This window comes from Mauremys mutica, chromosome 20 (assembly GCF_020497125.1).
Source record: "Mauremys mutica isolate MM-2020 ecotype Southern chromosome 20, ASM2049712v1, whole genome shotgun sequence".
Taxonomy (NCBI): domain Eukaryota; kingdom Metazoa; phylum Chordata; order Testudines; family Geoemydidae; genus Mauremys; species Mauremys mutica.
In genome coordinates this window covers 26,275,652-26,298,177 of record NC_059091.1, presented here as the reverse complement: position 1 = coordinate 26,298,177, position 22,526 = coordinate 26,275,652, and the positions used below count along the sequence as shown (strand labels likewise).

At 54.3% G+C, this 22,526-nt stretch overlaps 1 protein-coding gene across 2 annotated transcripts in view; it reads right to left on the bottom strand.

The window, feature by feature from the left end:
• LOC123353494 (voltage-dependent P/Q-type calcium channel subunit alpha-1A-like) overlaps positions 1–22,526 on the bottom strand; it is an 81,231-nt gene that overhangs the window by 26,780 nt on the left and 31,925 nt on the right. The window contains exons 17-26 of one of the 2 annotated variants that reach the window (XM_044994597.1): positions 18,927–19,043; positions 15,656–15,721; positions 15,310–15,410; positions 14,033–14,183; positions 12,835–12,962; positions 10,501–10,597; positions 2,240–2,345; positions 1,288–1,395; positions 554–654; positions 111–220 (exon numbers count right to left, since the gene is read on the bottom strand). In XM_044994597.1, coding sequence (XP_044850532.1) covers positions 111–220; positions 554–654; positions 1,288–1,395; positions 2,240–2,345; positions 10,501–10,597; positions 12,835–12,962; positions 14,033–14,183; positions 15,310–15,410; positions 15,656–15,721; positions 18,927–19,043 — 1,085 coding nt within the window. Of the gene's footprint in view, positions 1–110; positions 221–553; positions 655–1,287; positions 1,396–2,239; positions 2,346–10,500; positions 11,734–12,834; positions 12,963–14,032; positions 14,184–15,309; positions 15,411–15,655; positions 15,722–18,926; positions 19,044–22,526 lie in introns of those variants that run through there. The other variant, XM_044994598.1, reaches the window with a different exon arrangement.

The window sequence follows — 22,526 nt, the reverse complement described above, 5'->3', positions numbered from 1 at the left end:
GAGCTCTGGCTGTGGGGGGAGCTCCTGGCTATGCCGGTCCTGGGCTCTCCAGCAAGCAGTGCTGTAGGGAGCAGGGCAGGACAACCAGACAGAGAATGCACAGGACTTACAGGCCACCCCCTTGGTCCAGCTGGGAGGACGGGAGAGCGTTCTGCCCCAGGACCCCCTCCTGGGTCGGGGACGGCGGCTCCATACGCTGGAACATGAGCGGCGTTCGGTTCTGCAGGGAACACAGGAGGCATCAGACCAGCTTATGTGAAGAAAAAAGAGCTGTGAGGAGGCTCCCAAGCCAGCCAGGGCAGGGCACCCTCCTTCCCCCTGGCTGGGATGCTGGGCTCAAACCTCCAGCCCAGGGGAGGAGCATTTCACTGTGGTAGCAGCTTTCACCTGAGGGTCTCTCGATGCACTTCACAGGCAGCTCCACCCTACCCACTGCCAGGAGGTGAGTCTGCCTGACCAGCCCCATGTAGGGGAAACCGAGGCACAGAGCGGCAAAGGGGCTTACTCAAGTGAGTCAGTGGGAGAGCCAGGAACTGAACCCCAGGGGACGTACCTGCTCCTCCCTCATGGCCTGGAGCTTCTTGGCCTTGCTTTGCCGGTAGTACTCCATGATCATCATAGCGGCGTAGATCTTCCCGACTGTCAGGTCCGTGGCTGGGGGAGACAGGAAGGGAGAGAGGCTGAGCATTATCAGCAGCCCCCGCTGCCCTGGCCCAGCATGAAGCAGCCCAACTCCCCCCAGAATTTCAACCCTCTCAGGCTCTGGTCTCCAAAGCCGAGCGCCCCACTGGTGGTGGGGAAGATGTGGCCCTGGGCACAGCAAGGAGTAGAGATGCCAGAGAGATAAGGGGCTTTGCAGAGCAGACAGATCCCTGGGGACGGATGGACGGACCTGAACTGTGCTGAGTGGCTGGGAGTCTGCAGGGCTCAGCTCGCCAAAAGTCACCCAGAAAGTCAGTGGCACATTGGGATAGAACCCAAGAGTCCTGATGCTCTAACCACTAGACCTCACTCCCTTCCCACCCCCCAGGAGTCCTGACTCCCAGCCACTCGCACTAACCAGGACACACGTCTCTCTCCCAAGGCACAGAATGGGCATGGGCCAGCGCGAGCCCCCGTGGTGCGAACGGGATGCTCAGCCCTGCGCAGCTCACCCTGCTGGGCAGCAGTGACCTGGCTAATGGGGGGCTGCGCTACGCCCTTCCCAGGGAAGTTCCCATGCCAGGGAGCCAGGCGGTCTGCCGAGCGCGCGGGGAGAGAGCGCGGGGAACAAGCAGGGAGGCTCACATTTGTGAGGGGTGACAAGGAGATCCAGGTTCTTGTGGGAGAGGTTGGGCCAGATGGCCATCATCTCCTTCCGCAGCTCGGCGTCCATCTGCTGCTTGTCGGCTCCTCCTGGAAGGCACCAGCCGGGGGGAAAGTCAGCGGCTGGGCATCGGAGCCCCAAAATATCAGATCCCCAGTGAAAGTGCTACTGTCCTGCTCCCTGGAGCAGCCAGGAGCTCCCTGCACAGCCAGCGCTCCTGCCCTGTTCAATACAGCGCCCCCTGCTGGAGTAGCCGGGAGCTCCCCCACAGCCAGCGCTCCTGCCCCGTTCAATACGGCGCCCCCTGCTGGAGTAGCCGGGAGCTCCCCCACAGCCAGCGCTCCTGCCCTGTTCAATACAGCGCCCCCTGCTGGAGTAGCCGGGAGCTCCCCCACAGCCAGCGCTCCTGCCCCGTTCAATACGGCGCCCCCTGCTGGAGTAGCCGGGAGCTCCCCCACAGCCAGCGCTCCTGCCCTGTTCAATACGGCGCCCCCTGCTGGAGTAGCTGGGAGCTCCCCCACAGCCAGCGCTCCTGCCCTGTTCAATACAACACCCCCTGCTGGAGTAGCCGGGAGCTCCCCCACAGCCAGCGCTCCTGCCCTGTTCAATACAACACCCCCTGCTGGAGTAGCCGGGAGCTCCCCCACAGCCAGCGCTCCTGCCCTGTTCAATACGGCGCCCCCTGCTGGAGTAGCTGGGAGCTCCCCCACAGCCAGCGCTCCTGCCCTGTTCAATACGGCGCCCCCTGCTGGAGCAGCCAGGAGCTCCCCGCACAGCCAGCGCTCCTGCCCTGTTCAATACAGCGCCCCCTGCTGTGAGAGAGCAGGACTGGAGCAGTTGTGGATTTCGAGCAAGGCCCTGCCGGTAAGACCCCATCCTGCAGAGGAGCCAGCTCCCCACACCACTGCCCCAGGGCCAGAGCCTCACACTTGCCTTTGGCGATCTTGATGTCCAGCGCGGTCCTGATCAGAGCCATGAGGGTTGAGTTGAAGTGGACGGTGTTGTCGTCAGCCACAGGCAGGTCCATGCGGAGCAGCCTCTGCAGAGGGGCAAGCAGATGCGCGTCACCCTCACAGCCCCCCCACCCCAGAGGCCAGCGTGAGTTTCAAAACAGGGGAGCCCTGGGGAGAACTCTGAGATGCCACCGGGTTCAGTGCTCGGGGGATCCCCAATTCTTGCTAACCAACACCCCTCCCCCGTCCCTTCTGGATGCTGATGGGCCTACCTGGGTGCCCAATGCCAATGAATGAGGCATTCCCTTTACAACATGCATCCTTGGCCTATACCTGTCTCCGTCCAGCTGAGGATCTCAGAGTGTGTTGCTGGCATTTGGGGATTAAACCTCAGCCACTGGTGGATGGGCCAGAATTATCCCCATTTTAGAGATGGGGAAACTGAGGCAACTGTCTCCCCATTATACACAGTGGCAGATTTGGGAATAGGACCCAGGAGTCCTGGCTCAGGCTCCTGCTTTAACCACTATTCAACATTCCCAACCCAGAGCCAAGATTAGAACCCAGGAGACCTGACTTCTAGCTCCCTTCTCTAACCACTAGACACCAAGCCCCTCCAACAACTGGGCAGAGAACCCAGAAGTCCTCTTCCAACCTCTAGACCCCCCCCCTTCCTCTCTGGGTTGAAACCCTCCCCGCCTTCCCCAGAGTTCTTTCCAAAGGGCTCATGGACTTTTTAAAAAAAAATAATTAAAATTAAGATAAAGAAATCAACAAAGAAAGAAACACAAACTCCACGTTGCAAGGCAGCAGCGCACTCGGCATCAGCAAAGGAAAACAGGGGAGCGATAGTCAGTGCTCACTGCACGGGATGCAGCCAGTCCCATCCAACAAAGCACGTTCCTTCCGGTGCCCAGGCAAGCCAGCGCCATGCCAGGGCTCATGCAGCGGCATGCAGCATGCGGCAGGAAGCATTCCCAGAGAACACATCGAGACTCATTCATAGCTCTGGTATAGACTGCTCTAGAGTGAGAGGCCCGCAGGTTTTGTGCAAAGAATGGGTGCGTCCTCAAGGTGCGAAGGGAAGAAATGAAAAAAATCGACAGAAACTCGGCATTCCTCAGAGTTCAGGCTGTTGGGCAACAAGATGCTTCGGGTTGGATTGGACAGTGGCCGACCAGTGCATTAGCTAAGATAAGGCTGTGGACCATATGGAGATGGGGTTGGGGGACGGGGTCTCTTCCGGTCCTTAAAGGGATGTAACTGACGAAGGTGGGAGGGACAGCAAAACGAGAAGGGAAAAGACAGAGAGAGAGAGGGGAGTAGGACAGACAGGGAGGATGAAGAGAAAATTAGCATGAAGGTCCATCCAAGCGTGATGTCCAGAAAACTGCGATCTGCAGAGATCAGCATCAAGCACGGAGGTGCTGTGTCAGGGATTAGAGTGAGGGGGTGCAGCTCCACACCGCCCCATGGTTCGGGGAAGGAGCCCCCATCTTCCCCCTCCGGGCTCAGGACACTTTCACCTGTGCTGCGTTTTCAGCCGGTCAGCGATTGGGCACCCCAAGGCCCCAGCGACAGAACTACGTGGTCCTGATCACTGCTCTGTGGTTCGGCTCATGGGACGTTTGCCACATCCCTGAGCTAGGTTCAAATCCCACTTGGGCTGGAGTTGCTGTATCATTGCTGGTCCCCCCCAGGACCCTGCCTGATTATCCAGGTGTGGCCATGGTAGGGTCAGGGTAGTTGGACACACCCAGCCTCCCAGGTCTCTGCCAGACCTTCCCAAAATGCATCGCACTGTGTGAAAAGCACCCATCCTCCTCCATGGCGAAGCATGATAGGAGATGGGCCCGGATTTTCCCAGAACGTCCTGGCACATGCACGGCTCTGCAGGGAGGAAGGCATGGACCGGCCACACCATGTTACCCGCTAACCTTGTCGAGTGACCCTGGGAGAGCCAGGTCACCCGCATGGTGCTCTCATTGGGCAGGCACCCAACACTGGGCAGGATTGGCCCATAACACTTGAGGTAGAAGGGACCAGGTTGGGTCTGGGATGGAGCTGCCTGGATCCCAGAGGGATCACAATCAGCCAAGACCCCTCCACACAGCACCAGTGCTCCTCTCGCAATGGTTTTCTGGACAGCAGCTGTCATGGCGTGAGCCAAGGGAGGGCATGGAAAAGACTCAGCAGGTATGAGAGACCCAGGTGGACTGAATGGAGAACCCAGCAGGTTTCAGATAGAGTGAGGGGAGCGGAGGAGCAAGGACTGATGGGCAGGCTGAGGAGAGGCTACTGAGTAAAAACAACATGGTGCAAATCTATTGCACCTGCCGTCTGAGGAGCTCTGTAAAATGGGGAAACTGAGGCACAGCCAGGGGAAGTGACTTACCCAGGAGGCAAATGGCAGAGCTGGGAATAGAACCTGGGAATCCTCACACTCAATTCAACCCTCTAACCACATTCCCTCCCCTAGCCAAGAACAGAACCTGGGAGTCCTGATTCCCTGCTCTTACCACTAGACCTCACCCTCCTCCCAGATGCAGGAAGAGAGATGAGTCCTCAGTCCCATTGCTACACTAGCATCATACACATCAGCCTTCTCCTTTTCTGATGGGTCCAGTTAATGCAGTACAATCCCCTAGTGTGGACGCACTGTATAAAGTTGCTTATACCAGTAAAGCTATTTATATAAGGGAACGGCAGTACGTTATACTGGTTTAAGATGCTTTTATCTCAGTATAGCTGTGTCCACACTAGGAGTTCTACTGTTACAGCTACAGTCGTTAAAACCCACTCCCCTAACCCATGTGGTTGCACCAGGACAAACACCTCAGTCAATGTCCAGTGTGAAGGCTCAGGGTAGAACCCTTGCCTGCCCTGAGCTGCTCCGTGCTGCCATCTCTCTTAAAGCCCCAGCTCCTGGAGTCATGGGACAACCTCAGCTTTCATGCGAAAGAAAAAAGGACGTTCCCAGCCCTCATGGTGCTGGAGGAAAATGTGACCTGGGCATAACTCTAAAGGCTCAGAAAGTAGGAGGCAAAGACAAGGCCAGGTCAATGTTACAGGCTTTTGCTGGCATAGCTTGGTCAGTCAGGGATGTGAAGAGGTGGGAACCCGACAGAGCTGTGCCAGCCGCTTCCAACGATCCCGTTTGCCCCACAGAACTCAGACCTACACCTCCTTTCCTTCGTCCACACCTCACCGGGCTCTCTTCAGTTTCTCTGTAGTGCCCATCACTGTGGGATCTAAGGGCTGATTCCCATGGAGGCCAGCGTTTGTCCCAGTAATAGCAGGGGTGTGACTCTTCCCACTATCGCTACACCGGTTCGCCCCCTAGTACGATGCAATTCTACCAAGATAAAGGCGCCTGGTCTCAATATGGCTTATTCCCCTTCCCACATGGGAACAGCTACAAGGCACCTTCCCAGCCACGGAGCAGTGGCCCTACTAGGAATCGTGCTGGCATCGCGTAACAAAACCACACCCCAACGGAGTTCAACGGGTGTCAGCGTGGGGAGCCGGGCTCCGGCTTACACCCGAAAATCTTGCCGACCCAGTAACCACACTTAGGGATGTGATTTTTTTTAATGTGATTTCTATACTGGCAAAAGCCCTGGTCTAGACCTGGTTACATCGGCAGAGGAGTCTTTTGCCGATATCTGGGGAACTGGTCTAAGCTGTCTTGGGAGGCGCTGCGTCTCCAGCAGGCAGGCTTGCCAGTACAGCTCACAGACCCGGCCTAAAGTGGCTGCAAGAGTCAGGCCCTGCCCCATCTTGGTCCTTAGAAGCCCCTGCCACCCGGCCAGGCGGCTGTGTGTGATCCCGGCTGGCCCTGCAGCTCAGATGGGAGAGGCCTGTGGTTCAGGTGCTGGAAGGACTCAGGTTCTGTTCTGGCCGGCAGCCTGGGATAGGGGCAGGAGCAAACACCCTGGGAGCAGCCTTCCCAAGCCTGGTGTAGGGACAATGGCCTTTGCCAATGGGCTGAACCCTACTGGGCACGGACAGACAGACGCACAGGGACACCACGCATGGGGGATAGACACGGTGAACGCTGGGTGGCTGCAGGAGCAATGAGGGGGCCTGCGACAGCGGAAGAAAAGAGGGGGGGGGAAGCCGTGGGTTATGGATCCACAGTCATAAACGGGAACCCTCCAAAATCGCCCTGGAGGGCAGTTCTAGCTTCCAAGGCGGGGGAAAGGCAGGAGTGGGGGCAGGGAGAGAGAATGGAGGCGAGGTGAGACCCAGAGATGGGAAAGACTGAATGTGACGGGAAGAGGAGAGAAGCTGCTAGACAGGTGAGAACTGCATTGACAGAGAAAGGAGGCTGGGGATGAAAAGGGGCCGAGAGAGAAAGGTTAGTCGTGGAGGAGATTTTTGAAAGCAGCACAAGGGAGTTCCCCATAGGGCTGATTACAGATGGGGACCAGCTTCCCCGGCAGAGAACTGGGGCTTCCGAAGGAGGTGGCCTGGAGATCACGAGCGACTGGTCTCTGACACTGGCCCCATGTTCAGCCCTGGCCTGAGCAGACTCATCTGCAATTGAAGCTTCTGCAGTTTCACCTGCTTAATCCCAGGGCTGAAATTAGCTCCTGCCAAGCTGATCACGTGGGTAGAGCCCTGCACCTATGTGGAAGCCCACTGACTTCTCTGCTTCGGTTGCAAATCTGGGACCTTAGAGCTTGTCTCTGTGGGGAGACTGACCGGCACAGCTACGGCAGCATCACTATCCTGCTGCAGCTAGTCCAGTAATAACAACCCCGAGATCTACTCCATCAGATCTCAAAGCAGGTAACCACGGAGGTCGGTCTCATTATCACTGCGGCACAGAGAGGGGAAACGACTGGCTAGTCACCGAGCTGGAACCCAGCTCTCCTGAGTCCCAGTCCAGTGGCTCTACCCTCTAGGCCACACTGCCAGATTCACACTCTACCAGCTTCCACAAGAACTTCCCTCTGCAGACAAGCCCTGAGGCCACCGTTCCAGGTCACCGACTTGAGCTGAACAAAAACCAGCCTGGTTTCAATTCCACACAGCCTTTCCCATGGGTTTTTCATAGCATTTCAATCCTAGATCCTGCGGCCAGAGGGGCCCATTTCAACCATCCGGCTTGACCCTCCTGTAGAACTCAGGCCATGGGACGTCCCTGTTTGAACTCAAGCCGATATTTTAGAAAAAAAACCCCATCCAATCTTGATTTAAACACGGCCAATGCTGGAGAATCCATCCCAACCCTTGGTAAATCGTGCTAACGGTTAATTACCGCATTAAAAACGTGTGCCTAAATCTACACAGTCCAGCTTCAACTTCCAGCAACAGAATCTTGTTACATCTTTAGCGACATTTCAAATCACATCTTTAGGCCTTGGGCAGGTCCTCACTGCAGTTAGCCCGAGTTATCCACACTCAAGTGACTCCTCTGGAGTCAACGCAGCTTGACTGAGAGAGGCCATAACACTCGAGTTGCAGCACCCACACATCTGTGGGTGTCGCTAGGACCTCTGGGGCGCATGGCGTGATTCGTTGTAGAGCAACAAGGTCAGAAATATGGTGTCACTGCTCATTGTCAGGCAAAAAAAGCCAAACAAATCTGATATTTTGAAAACAAATCCCCGGTCTAGATTACAAATCACAATTAAGATGATTAAAACTTGAAAGAAACTAAGCATCTAATTTCCTTTCTACCACTGAGGGTGTTTAGCTTCTCATACTTTGAAAGGTGAGGAAACTGAGGCACAGAGCCGTGACTAGCTTATGTTCACCCAGTGAATCTAAGACATTGCAAGGAACTGAATCAAGTTCTGCTGCACCCCAGCATGCTGCCTGAATCACTAGGCACAGCTGCCTCCAAGAGTCAATTTCACTTCCAGGACCTAACCTCCAGCTGCAATGTTGGAAACACTGCAGTCAGATCTTCGCATCCGAGGAAACAGCTTCCACTGGATCCCCGAGAAATTACGGTGAATGCCTATGGATGAAGCCTAAGCGTTGGCGAGATTTCCCAGGGCTCAGCACTCACCACTGGACCCAGACTGTCCAACAAGGCCAGAACTCAGTAGCTCACTCCTGGGTAGGCGTCAGAACGTTTGAAAATAAGGCTACTTATTTCAGTGCCCGAACGCTCATCTACCTGGGGCAATTTACCAGCGTAACTACACTGGCATACCCATACCGCGAGCGTCGCACCAGTGCAACTCCCAACTCTCATTCCGCAATCAGAGGCCCTTTGTTTGCTTTCTGGTGCTTGTTCAAAATAACCCAGAGAAAGGCACTCTAATGTCGGAATTCGAGGTTCCACATGGGGTGTTATACCGGTAAACGTCTCGGTGTGAACAGACTCTAAATCGGTGCTGAGCTCTTTTGAAAACTCTGGCCTGTGTGTTTCTACAGCGCCGAGGACAATGATCCCCGATCTTGACTGTGATGTCTACGAGCTCCTCTGATGCTAATGAGAGCGACCCTTTAAAATCCACTGCCTTGACTACGACCGTTCCCTCCCATCCCAGGACTAGCAATCAGTCCTCACTGATCATTCTGTGAAAGGAATGGACCAGATACTCTGAGCCATGGTGCCGCTGTATCGCCTGAGTCGCCTTTCCTTCCCTGGCCAACCTATTAGATTCTCATCCTCGGCCTGACCTAAACCACAACGAACTCAGTGGAAAGTCTTCACTGACTTCAATGGGTTCTAGATCAGGCCCACGAGGGATTTATGACCCCTGCCCTCTTCCCACTGTCCAGCTTTGAACTGGAACCTTTCAATTTCCATCCACCTGTCTCCCATCCATTGAGGAAATCTTTAATGACTGAGACGTGACAGGTCGGTCAGAGCTGTACGGATCATCCTACAGAGAAGGGTTCGACAGGGATGGGGTGGGGGAATTAACGTTTTAAAGCAATGTCTCTTCCACCGAATAAAAAAAGGAAGGGAAGAAGGAATCCTTAAAAAGGGGCTTGTAGAGAATTAACATGCACCTTGGACTTCAGTTCTTACCCACCCCAGCTGACTTGCCATAATGGAGTCTCTGAAACATGAAATGCTAACGGACTCAAACGGACACACCGTACTATTTAAGAGATTTGATCAAGGAAAAAAACACAAAGAAATGTATAAAAAGATATTGTATAGGCTGCGTTTTTAAAAAAATGTTTTGGTTAAAAAAAATTAAAAAAAAAATTAAGTGAATTTGATTTGCATGTTTTTGTCTCTTTAATTTATTCTACCTTATAAGCAACCCGGGGTGGGCATTTCTTCCCTAACCCAAGGGGTGGAGACATATGCCTCAGCATCTCATACATATCCGTGAAAGTCATCCGGCCCCTGGTAGCGGAAAGGAAAAAAAAAAAAGCACGAAAAAATAGACAAGAGAGAGATGCAAAGAAGAAAAAAAATATTTTAAATCAATTTCAAAAGAAAGAACGGGAAAAAAAATGGAAGAAAAAAATGCCAAGATTACTTCGCTGCTTCTCAGCAGAAAGAGCGAGCGCTCACACACCTTTCATTCCTCCGGGTCACTAGCCAGCTTTGGGGGTGGGGGGAAGGGAACAGTTGATTCAGCAAAGCACTTAAGCTCCCATCGATCCACTGCCCAATGAAATCAATGGCAGTTTGTCCATTGCCTTCAGGGGGCACCGCATTCTGCCCTTGCTTAAGAGAAACGAGTGTGGGCACATGCTTAAGTGATTTGCTGGGCTCCTGGAGTCCTTTAGCCAACATTCCTCCTGGTGTTCTGGGAGGGAGGACTGCAGGATCGGGCCCTCTTTGTAGCAAAGAACAGGACAGAGAGAGATTTAGCTTTGAGCACGCCTCTTTGCCAATGCTGGAGAAGGTGGTGGGTGGGCGCGGGGGGGGGGAGGTGGTGGACGGGGGGGGGGCGGAGGGAAGGGATAAATGGCAGAGGTGTCAATGCAGTTTCCGTCCTCCCCAGATGAAAAAACTCAATGTGCGAAGGGTGGTGGAGGTGGGCGGGGGGTGTACAGTGGTACAGATCCTCAGTGCCTAGCTTCAGCTGACAGCAAGCAGAAAGGGTTCAAAATCACCGAGATGCTCCATGCGGTACTGGGCGGACGGCATCCTCGTACGCATTCTGTGTGCTAAGGCCGTGAGTGGGTTACTCCTGGAGAAGTGCAGGATACCGAGATGTGTGTGTATATATATATATATGAAATATATATATTAAAGAAACCATAAGCAACATTCATTCCGTTGATGCTAGCAGGTTTTAGTGTAAGTCAAACCTTGCAAGCAACCCTATGAGGGCATTTCTTGCCTAAGCCCAGTGGGGGAGAGATAACACGTAATAAACTGTACATATCCTTATAATGAATTCGGCCACTGCAAGAAGAATACAGGGGGTTAGTGCAGATGCTACAGGGCGAGACACACACAAACGGTCATGTACACACAGATCACAGCAAGGCTGCCAGGAATGGGTGCCCAGGCCAGCTAAGGCAACCTGCCTGGACTGACCTTGGGGGTGGGGGGTTGGATACACATTCCTGTGGGCTCCAGTGGGAGCTGAGGGCGCTTGGCCTTGGCAGAGTAGAGACCTGGTGTTAAAATCGCTACTCCAGACCATCGCTGGCTAAGATGTCCTGGGAGGTGGGTCTGTTTTCGGGGAAACTGAGGCATGGAGCTGCAGGGTCGGGGGCAGTGACTTATTCAAGGTCACCCAGGGAGCCATCAGCAGAATTGGCGAGAGAACCCGAGTCCTGGCTCCCAGCCCCCTCTGCTCTAAACCCCACATCCCATCCCGAGCTGGGGACAGAACCGGGGGTCCAGACCCATAGGCCTCTCCCGGGGCCTGACGCAAAGCCCAGTGAAGTCAATGCAACGGCTGCCCCTGACTCCAATGGGTTTGTGCTGGGGGAGGGGTGTCACTCATATGCAAAGGACCCTCGTGCCAAGGCGGGGGCAGGGTTATGTCTACCCCCCAGTGACACGAGATCGGACTCGGGGGCTGGCTGGGAGCTCCTCCTGCTGGGCTTGGCAGGGCTTGCCAGGTAGGGTTGGCAGCGTAGACAAACACCTTAAACCTGGAAACAACGGGCATTTCCGCGAAACAGAACAGGGACGACATGGGACAGCACAACACCTGGGGTGGCGGCCCCCTGGCACAGAACTGAACACGACACTCCAGGAATCCTCCGCAGAGGATACACCAGGGGCAGAGGAGTCGGGATGGGGGTACATCCCCGAACACCCTGTGTCTAGCTGGCGGCCTCTCCCTGGCACTGCCGATTGTGTCACCTAGCGGTGACTGTGTGGTGTCTCTGCAGAGCATATGGGGAGTTAGGGTGGGGGAGGAAAACAGCCCTGTGTTTTCCATCCAGTCAGCAATTCTGCAAGCTGTTACCCACTTCACAATGCGCTGTAATAATGGGAGAGCCCGGGGCACCACGGGACACCCCAGGGCCCTTTGATTTGCTTGGGAAAGGGGGGAGGGTTGGAGAGAATCCAGCTGCAAAAACCTAAAATTGAAAAAGGAAACATTAAACAGCAACACGATCCAAGAGCCTGCGCGTGCAGGGCCCCAGGGGGACACAGCGCCAGCCCAGGAGGGGTGGGCGGGCTTTGGGATCCGGTCTCGTCAGTGTACAGCTGGGTCAGTGCTCAGGGGGAACTGGCCCTGTCTGCCCCGAATCTGATCCTGGACAGACGATGTGGGAGGGGTTTGCTCTAATCTCCGGGCCAGCTGAGCTGTGCCAGCACACGGGAGCAGCACCTGCCCCGGAGAGTTGGCATTCAGCCACGAGAGAGGCCTCCATGTGCCGCCCCTCCTGGCAGCCGGAGGAGCACAGCCCCTGCCTGCAGGCCGGAGGACGTGAGGATCTGTTAGGGGACGGAAGGAGGCAGCCAGGCGGGCAGAGAACTGTTCTGTGTGACTAACAAGGGCTGCTTCTAGGAGGCTTTGTCCGGCTTTGTCCAGGAACTAACCCACGGCAGCGGCTACCCAGCAAACCAGGGTATTGACTAGGACCAACCTCCCCCCGCCCACTGCAAAGGGTTCTCGGCTCAGGAGACGCTGGCTGATGGCTCCTTCCCATGGTGCTTGGACCCAAGGGTGCCCTGCACCCCCTTCGCCCAGCCCTAGAAACTTCCAGATGGGCCTGGAAACTTCAGACCCTACAAGAACCCAGGCATCTGAGCCGATGTCTGCGCTGGATTGTCCAGAGTAGGCCATCTAGCCCCGTATCGCCATGGCACTGACTCAGATCCATGGCCCACCAAGCCAAGTCACTGCTCATCCCTGGAATAGTGGATTAGAGCGAGGGCACCTGGGGCCCGTATCCACTCCCCTTCCCGAGCTGGGCATAGAATCCAGGAGTCCTGACACCCAGCCCCAACCAAGCTCTGACAGCTAGATCCCACTCCCCCTTGACCTGGTTCTTTCTGCCCCCCCCTTTCCCCAGCCCCCCAAAAGTCAGTTCTCTGCTGATGCAGGAGGCTCATCTCGGCTCCCCTGCAGACATGGACAAATCCGAGCCCTCCAATCTTCCCTTCGAGGGAGGGAGGGGAGCCCCAGCTGCTGGGTGGGGGCAGGAGGTGCGGGATGAGGGTGAGCTCCTTACCAAGCGGCGGGGTCGTACTCTGCCCACACACGCACGTACTCGTCCAGGTGGTGGGGCCCCAGGATGGAGGAGTCTCGGGTCAGGTACTCAAAGTTGTCCATGATGACGGCCACAAACAGGTTCAGCATCTGCAGCAGGATGGGTTGGGGCATGGGGGGCGGGGGGAAGACAGAGGCAGAGGCATATTGAACAAGTAGTTCAGTGCAGACAAGAACCCAGGGGTGAAATCCCGCAGTCCTTGCCATGGCGGGGCTCTGAGCGCTCCAACGCCTCCTCTTCCCGTGCGTCTCTCGCTCACGTTTTGGTCATTCTCCCACTCCCCATCTTCCCTTTACTCGTGCAGCATGCACATACCACTGTGCACACACCTGTCATCATACACACGCCAACACACACAGAGGCATGCCAATGAGTACATACGTGTCCATATGCATCAACACATACTAAAATACACACACAACTGGCACAAACATGCAACACACACATACACACACCACATATGTGCATTGCATACATGCAACCCATAAACCATAATATGCCAATGTGCACACACATGTACTCACATGCACATGTGTACACACATGCCAATGTGCACATATGCGTACTCACACACAGCACATGCACACATCTATATGCACATATGCGTACTCACACACAGCACATGCACAGTACATACATGTACATATGCATCAATACATACTAAACCACACATACAACTGACATAAACATGAAACACACACACACAATTCCCACATACACACACCACATACATGCATTGCATACAGGCAACTCACAAACCATATGCCAATGTGTACACACACGCCAATGTGCACACGCATGTACTCACACAGCATGTGCACACCCATGCCAATGTGAACATACGTACGCACACATCTGCTAACATGCAAACCCACACGTACAAGTCATCACACACAACTCGTGCACGTGCCGTTATGCACGCACGTATACACACGTCAACACAGCTCCCCCAGGCGTGCACAGAGCACCCTCACACCGATGGGCACACACCTACAAATACCCTCACAGCTCATACACGCAGCGTGCACACATGCCAAGCCACACCAATACACCTGTCAAGGCACACCCAGCTCCCACACGCCGCACACGCGGCCCCACACACGCCAGCACACTCACGCCTCAGGCCTGCTGCTCCCTGCCCAGCTCCCCGCAGACTCACCAGGAAGGAGCAGAGGAAAATGAAGGAGACAAAATAAAAATAGGCGAATTCGTTGCCACACTCTTTCTCCTTGATGCCTGAGTTCTCGTCGCAGGGCTTCCCGCTCAGACAGGACAGCATGATCTCGTGCCAGGCCTCGCCTGTGGCGCTCCTGCAGCCGCACAGAGAGGGAGGGGGAAGTGTGTTGGGAGGGCAGGGCAGGGCAGGGCTGGGGGAGCAACCCAGGCAGCTCTGTCCCAGTCCCCTCAGGAATGACGCTTGACACGTCTACAGCGTCATTCAGCGTAAAGCGCTTACAGGGATGGGGTTTTTCCAGCTGTTTATACTCGGATCCCTCGCCTGGCGCTGAGGTGCAGCCACCTCTGGGGTGGGGGACGGGGGCTGTTTATACTCGGATCCCTCGCCTGGCGCTGAGGTGCAGCCACCTCTGGGGTGGGGGACGGGGGCTGTTTATATTCGGACCCCTCGCCTGGCACTGAGGTGCAGCCACCTCTGGGGTGTGGGACGGGGGCTGTTTATACTCGGATCCCTCGCTTGGCACTGAGATGCAGCCACCTCTGGGGTGGGGGGACGGGGGCTGTTTATATTCGGACCCCTCGCCTGGCGCTGAGGTGCAGCCACCTCTGGGGTGGGGGACGGGGGCTGTTTATACTTGGATCCCTCGCTTGGCACTGAGATGCAGCCACCTCTGGGGTGGGGGACGGGGGCTGTTTATATTCGGATCCCTCGCCTGGCGCTGAGGTGCAGCCACCTCTGGGGTGCGGGACGGGGGCTGTTTATACTCGGATCCCTCGCTTGGCACTGAGATGCAGCCACCTCTGGGGTGGGGGCTGTTTATATTCAGATCCCTCGCCTGGCACTGAGGTGCAGCCACCTTTGGGGTGCGGGACGGGGGCTGTTTATACTGGGATCCCTCACCTGGCGCTGAGGTGCAGCCACCTCTGGGGTGGGGGATGGGGGCTGTTTATACTCGGATCCCTCGCTTGGCACTGAGATGCAGCCACCTCTGGGGTGGGGGCTGTTTATATTCGGATCCCTCGCCTGGCACTGAGGTGCAGCCACCTTTGGGGTGCGGGACGGGGGCTGTTTATACTGGGATCCCTCACCTGGCGCTGAGGTGCAGCCACCTCTGGGGTGGAGCTTGGGGGCTAATTACCAGCCGGACAACCCATGGCATTAGAGCAAGCTATCCCAGGAGGTCAGTTTCCTTGCAATTGTAGTGGGGATGGGACACGGATCTCTGCACAGTCCAGCTTCTGCCAGGGACAGGGTCTCACCTAAACAGAAGCATGAGGGCCTGGAAGAAGGTGCGGAAGTTATTGTGTTCTGTGATAGCCGAGTCCTCCTCTTCGTCTTCGATGCCAATGTTACCGAACACCTGCAAAGGCAGAGGGCCCTCAGACAGCAACGGGGATGGGGCCTCATCTCTCTCCTGCAGACAGCCTGCTCCAGCACCCAGGCACAGCTGGCTTGGAGCCCAACGCAGCCCTAACCCCCATGTGTGTGCGGAGGATCCACTCCCAATCCAAGGCACGAGCGCTGGGATTCCCACGCCCGGTCTCCGCCCCGCAGAATGGCCTGTGACGGTGTCCTGCCCCCCGAGCTGGCCGGCCTGACACTCACCTGCATGCCGATGATGGCGTAGATGAAGAAGAGCATAGCAATCAGCAGGCAGACGTAGGGAAGGGCCTAGGGAGAGAAGCAGAGCAGGGCACGTCACTCATGGGGGGCTTTAACCCTTGCGCCCTGCCAGGCTAATCGCTTCCCCCTGTACTGGGCCAGCGGCTGCTTCTCCATTCAACGCAGCAAAATCCAGCTCCCACCCCTCATGTGCACCATTGGCTGGATCACAGGGGGAACACATCTCTCCTCGCCCGCCCGCCCGTGTCTCCTCCAGCGCTCAGCACGGGGAAGGCACAGACGGGGAAGAGACCTGCCGCCACAGCAACACCGACCCAATCCACGGCCTACTGAAACCAGAGGGAGGCTGTCATTGCTTCCCCAGGCACCCACCCTGCGCCAGGGGAGTCAGCAACTGAGGTGGGAACAGCACCTGGATGCCACCCTGCTGAGAGACTTTGAGATAGATAGATAGAGGGGGAGGATGGGGATGGATAGATAGATAGAGGGGGTGGATGGGGATGGATAGATAGATAGATAGAGGGGGTGAATGGGATAGATAGATAGATAGATAGATAGAAGGGGAGGATGGGATAGATAGATAGATAGATAGATAGATAGATAGAGGGGGTGGATGGGGATAGCTAGATAGATAGATGGGGAGGATGGGGATAGATAGCTAGATAGATAGATAGATAGATAGAGGGGGTGGATGGGGATAGCTAGATAGATAGAGGGGGTGGATGGGGATAGATAGATAGATGGGGAGGATGGGGATGGATAGATAGATAGAGGGGGTGGATGGGGATATCTAGATAGATAGAGGGGGTGGATGGGATAGATAGATAGATAGATAGAGGGGGTGGATGGGATAGATAGATAGATAGATAGATAGAGGGGGTGGATGGGATAGATAGATAGATAGATAGATAGAGGGGGTGGATGGGATAGATAGATAGATAGATAGATAGATAGAGGGGGTGGATGGGATAGATAGATAGATAGATAGATAGAGGGGGTGGATGGGATAGATAGATAGATAGATAGATAGATAGAGGGGGTGGATGGGATAGATAGATAGATAGATAGATAGAGGGGGTGGATGGGATAGATAGATAGATAGATAGATAGAGGGGGTGGATGGGGATAGATAGATAGAGGGGGTGGATGGGGATAGATAGATAGAGGGGGTGGATGGGGATAGATAGATAGATAGAGGGGGTGGATGGGATAGATAGATAGATAGATAGAGGGGGTGGATGGGGATAGATAGATAGATAGAGGGGGTGGATGGGGATAGATAGATAGATAGAGGGGGAGGATGGGGATGGATAGATAGATAGAGGGGGTGGATGGGATAGATAGATAGATAGATAGAGGGTGTGGATGGGATAGATAGATAGATAGATAGATAGAGGGGGTGGATGGGATAGATAGATAGATAGATAGATAGAGGGAGTGGATGGGATAGATAGATAGATAGATAGATAGATAGAGGGGGTGGATGGGATAGATAGATAGATCGATAGATAGAGGGGGTGGATGGGATAGATAGATAGATAGATAGATAGAGGGGGTGGATGGGATAGATAGATAGATAGATAGAGGGGGTGGATGGGATAGATAGATAGATAGATAGAGGGGGTGGATGGGGATAGATAGATAGAGGGGGTGGATGGGGATAGATAGATAGAGGGGGTGGATGGGGATAGATAGATAGAGGGGGTGGATGGGGATAGATAGATAGATAGATGGGGAGGATGGGGATGGATAGATAGATAGAGGGGGTGGATGGGATAGATAGATAGATAGATAGAGGGGGTGGATGGGATAGATAGATAGATAGATAGAGGGGGTGGATGGGATAGATAGATAGATAGATAGATAGATAGAGGGGGTGGATGGGATAGATAGATAGATAGATAGATAGAGGGGGTGGATGGGATAGATAGATAGATAGATAGAGGGGGTGGATGGGGATAGATAGCTAGATAGATAGATAGATAGATAGAGGGGGTGGATGGGGATAGCTAGATAGATAGAGGGGGTGGATGGGGATAGATAGATAGATGGGGAGGATGGGGATGGATAGATAGATAGAGGGGGTGGATGGGGATAGCTAGATAGATAGAGGGGGTGGATGGGGATAGATAGATAGATGGGGAGGATGGGGATGGATAGATAGATAGAGGGGGTGGATGGGATAGATAGATAGATAGATAGATAGAGGGGGTGGATGGGATAGATAGATAGATAGATAGATAGATAGAGGGGGTGGATGGGATAGATAGATAGATAGATAGATAGAGGGGGTGGATGGGATAGATAGATAGATAGATAGATAGAGGGGGTGGATGGGATAGATAGATAGATAGATAGATCGAGGGGGTGGATGGGATAGATAGATAGATAGATAGAGGGGGTGGATGGGGATAGATAGATAGAGGGGGTGGATGGGATAGATAGATAGATAGATAGAGGGGGGAATGGGGATAGATAGATAGAGGGGGTGTATGGGGATAGATAGATAGAGGGGGTGGATGGGGATAGATAGATAGAGGGGGTGGATGGGGATAGATAGATAGATAGAGGGGGTGGATGGGGATAGATAGATAGATAGAGGGGGTGGATGGGGATAGATAGATAGATGGATGGGGTGGATGGGGATAGATAGATAGAGGGGGTGGATGGGGATAGATAGATAGATAGAGGGGGTGGATGGGGATAGATAGATAGATAGAGGGGGTGGATGGGGATAGATAGATAGATAGAGGGGGTGGATGGGGATAGATAGATAGAGGGGGAGGATGGGGATAGATAGATAGATAGATAGATAGAGGGGGTGGATGGGATAGATAGATAGATAGAGGGGGTGGATGGGGATAGCTAGATAGATAGATGGGGAGGATGGGGATGGATAGATAGATAGAGGGGGTGGATGGGATAGATAGATAGATAGAGGGGGTGGCTGGGGATAGATAGGGGGGTGGATGGGGATGGATAGATAGATAGAGATGTGTATGGGGATGGACGGATGGAAGGGTGTGTATGGGATGGCTGGATAGACAGAGTACAAGTGGATGGATGGGTTTCTATGGGGATAGACAGAGGGGTCTGTATGGGGACAAACGGACAGATGTGGAATCAATACATTTTCAGAGCCAAGGGTGCAGCCCGCATACGCTAAACCTTGGGCCGTCACAATGGGTCAGTCGTTCAGTGAGTCAGTCGCTGGGTTCCTGGCCCCCTGGCCCAGCCCCCCGTCCCCAGTCACCTTAAAGGACTGGACAAAGGTCCACAGCAGGATGCGGATGGTGTAGCCCTGACGCAGGAGCTTGATGAGGCGGGCAGCACGGAACAGACGCAGGAAGCTCAGGTTGATGAAGTTGTTCTGCGGGGATGACAGGAAGGAGAGGTGAGCGCTACCCGTGGGCGCAAGAGGGGAGATCCCCACCCCCAGGGGAGACTGCCCTGGACGTGTGCCCGAATCCACGCAGCACCGCAGGGGAACAACCCAGGGAAACATCAGCTCAACGCACATGATTAACCCACCAACTCACAACTAAAACGAAATACACGGAGAACTCAAGAAAGTATTAACAAAATAATAACAACACCATCAATTGTGATCATTATTAGCAATGAATAGCAACTGTTTATAACAACCAATACTACTAATTATTATTATTCACAATGCCATTAATTAATAACTAATGATAAATAGCAGCAATGCATAATATTAACAAATAATAGATAATAAATGATTATAATACACAATGCTATTACTAATTGTTATAAGATAAATAAATGATAATGCATAGTATTAAACCAATGATATAACCAATAATACCACTGATAAATAATAAATGATATTGCAATGCATATTAATAAATAATAGTAATATAACACATAATACTATTAATATAAACAATACCAAATCATGATAATTATAATACACAATAAATAAATATAATGATTATAATGCATTGGATGCTATTAAGAATAAAATGAACATTAATGAATTAATAGTGTTGTTAATAATTTAATACAAATAAATGATAAATAATATTAATACAAATAATGATACTCCACCGTGACAATGAATGATCACACTATTAACAAATCCCAGCACGGAAGCCACCCAACAATCTCCACCCACCAGCCATCCCTGAAAAAGGGGAAACGAACGTAAAGGAAACTAACAAGCCGGGCTCATCCAATTGGGAACTCAATGGTTATTCGTCAATATCAGGGTTCTATATTGTTAACTATCTCAACAACCAAATGCACTGATATTTTCTGACACAAGCAGGTAGAGCATCGTGGGGTCACATCACACATGTACGATGCACACACAACCAGAGAGAATGAAAGCAGGACAAGTGCCGGCAGAGGGGGAGTCCGGGGTGGGAAGGTATCTGGGGACACAGATCACATGTGATGACTGGGACCTCAAATGCATCTGTCTCTGTGCACCCAACAGCCACGCTGGGATGCTCCCTGGAATAACTTCTTGAGGCTGGCGGGGGGGGGGGGGGGGGCTCAGCCTGCGGCACGGACAATTAAGGGGGGTTTTGCTCCAAGGGATGGGGAGGGGAGGACCAAGAGGCCGGGAAGCTCCACGCGTCCTGTTGGTTTCACGAAGATGCATTTTGGACCCCTCTCCACGCAGGAGGGGACGGCATGTGGCTGCTGGGACCGGGCTGAGCAGTGCAAAGTGTGGGAGGCTCTGGAGTTCCCACAGGGCACTGGCTGCTGGAGTTGGGCAATTCTGCCTGGCGCTTGGGCTGGAGGTCAGTTAATCGGCGGCACAGGCTGTGTGATGCAGCTCCTAGGTTAACCCTTGAGGTCCCCCCGCCTTTTCTAAGAGACAAACTCGCTCCTGGCATGTAGCCTCTGCTCCGGCTCGGCTCTGGGGTCTGTTTCCCTCTGCCAATCAATGCACAAGCCCACCCTGGAAATTAAATTAAAGGACTTGGCTCCTACATCCATTGCTATGTTTCCAGCCTCCCCCAGCCTGGATCAGTCTGATCCCTTCTCTCCCCATCCAGAGGGCGGGAGGGACAAATGGAGCAGTGGGGCTGTACTGGGTGACCCCCTGGCTTCCATGGAAGGTGAAGGTACTCAGACACACGGGGCGTACAGGGGTCTTGCCTTGGTGCTCCCTTATGGGGAATTCTCCCCAGCGGCCAAGAGCATGGCTGGACAGCATCCTCCTGCTGCCTGTGGGAAGCCCTGCTGGGCAAGAAGAAACCCCTGTGTTTCCAGGGAGCAGCTGTGTAGCTGCACAACACTCACCACGGGACTCGTGCAACTGCACAGCAGACATCACAAGACGTATGTGGCCACACAACACGCACCATGGGACTCGTGTACAGACGCACAACACATGCCACGGGACTCTTGTGTAATCTCATGACCCAGGCCGTGTGATCCTTGTGCAACAGCCAAACGTGCCCGAAAAAGCTTGTGCAGTCGCACAATGCGAGCCACAAGACTTGTGCTGCCACACAACATGCACCACCAGGGCTCTGTATCCAACACATACCATGTGACTCTTACAATTGCACAGAACAGGCCACGTGACTCACACACAACATAGCCCAGAGCCCCTTGTGTAGTTACACAATGCACAGCAGGGAACTCCTGTGTAGTTAACACAGGTCCAAGGACCTGGCTGTACAATTACACAACAGATTGGAGCTGCTGTGTAACTACACAATATACACTACAGGCCAATGCACCAACCCATGGTTCCCAGTGTGTGGGCACTTCTCTCCAGTCCCGCCCTGCACGGACATGGGGAGGTCTGGCTGCTCCCTGCCCCGCAGAAGCTGCCCTGGCGTGTTCCCAGAAGCGGTGAGCCACCCCTCCAAGGAGTGAGTGTAACCTACGGACTCCAGGGGGGAGCATGCGGCAGCACCCTCGGGGGGCAATGGCAGCAGCACCGATTTATCAGCCTCCCAAACCGACTGAGAAATCGAAAGCGCGGCTCATGCGGGAGCACGGCACAAAAAGGCCCCCACCTCTGCAGAGAGAGAGAGAGAGAGAAACGGGGGGGGGGGATGGAGAAGGGAGGGGATCTTCCGTCGTCCCACCCAGGAAGCTCTTCCAATAGTCTCAGATCCTTTCCACCCTCCTCTCTGCCCCCTTCTCCCCTCTCTTGGATCTTATGTCTGAGTGAAACGACAGGGTCCATCCCCTCAGCCCTGGCCCCCTACGCCGCCTGGGTAATCCCAGGGGACGCAGAGCTGGTGACCTGGTTTCCAGCTTGCCCCAGACGCTCCCCACTGGTAGGGCTCAGTCCAGCTCCTGCTGGGATGAGGGGTGGGGTCAGTGTCATGCATGGCAAAGGGGGCAGCCTCGCCGTGGAGACAGCACTCCCCTCTTGCCGCTAGAGGGCACTGCCAAGGGGGCAGGGGGCGGTTGGAGGAGTGTGAGGCTCGCCCGGCTGTTGGCAGGGAACCCGCCAAGGGTACGTTACACTCTGAGGCAAACTCAGCCCTCTAGGGCCCTGGGGAGGGGAGAGTGGTGGGGAGGAACAGCAGCAGGGCGCAGGGGGAGGGAGAGCATGTGCCAGTGTTAGGGTGGGGTGTGGAGGCGGGGGAGTGCGCGCATGGATCTGCGTGTGAATGTGTGTGAGGTGCGTGTGCAGGCAGCGGGGATGGGGGGAATGAGTGTGTGTGTGGGGGGGTGCACACCTGGGGGAAGTGTCCACGTGTGACACGTGTGTGGATAGGAGGCCATTTCCATGTGCACATGTGGGGCCCAGACAGGCATAGGCCCTTCTTTGCTCCTTCCTGGTTTCCATCCCCCCTGCCCATCCTGCACTGCCTCTCAACCAACAGCGATGGGGGGAGCAGTCCCTGCCGCT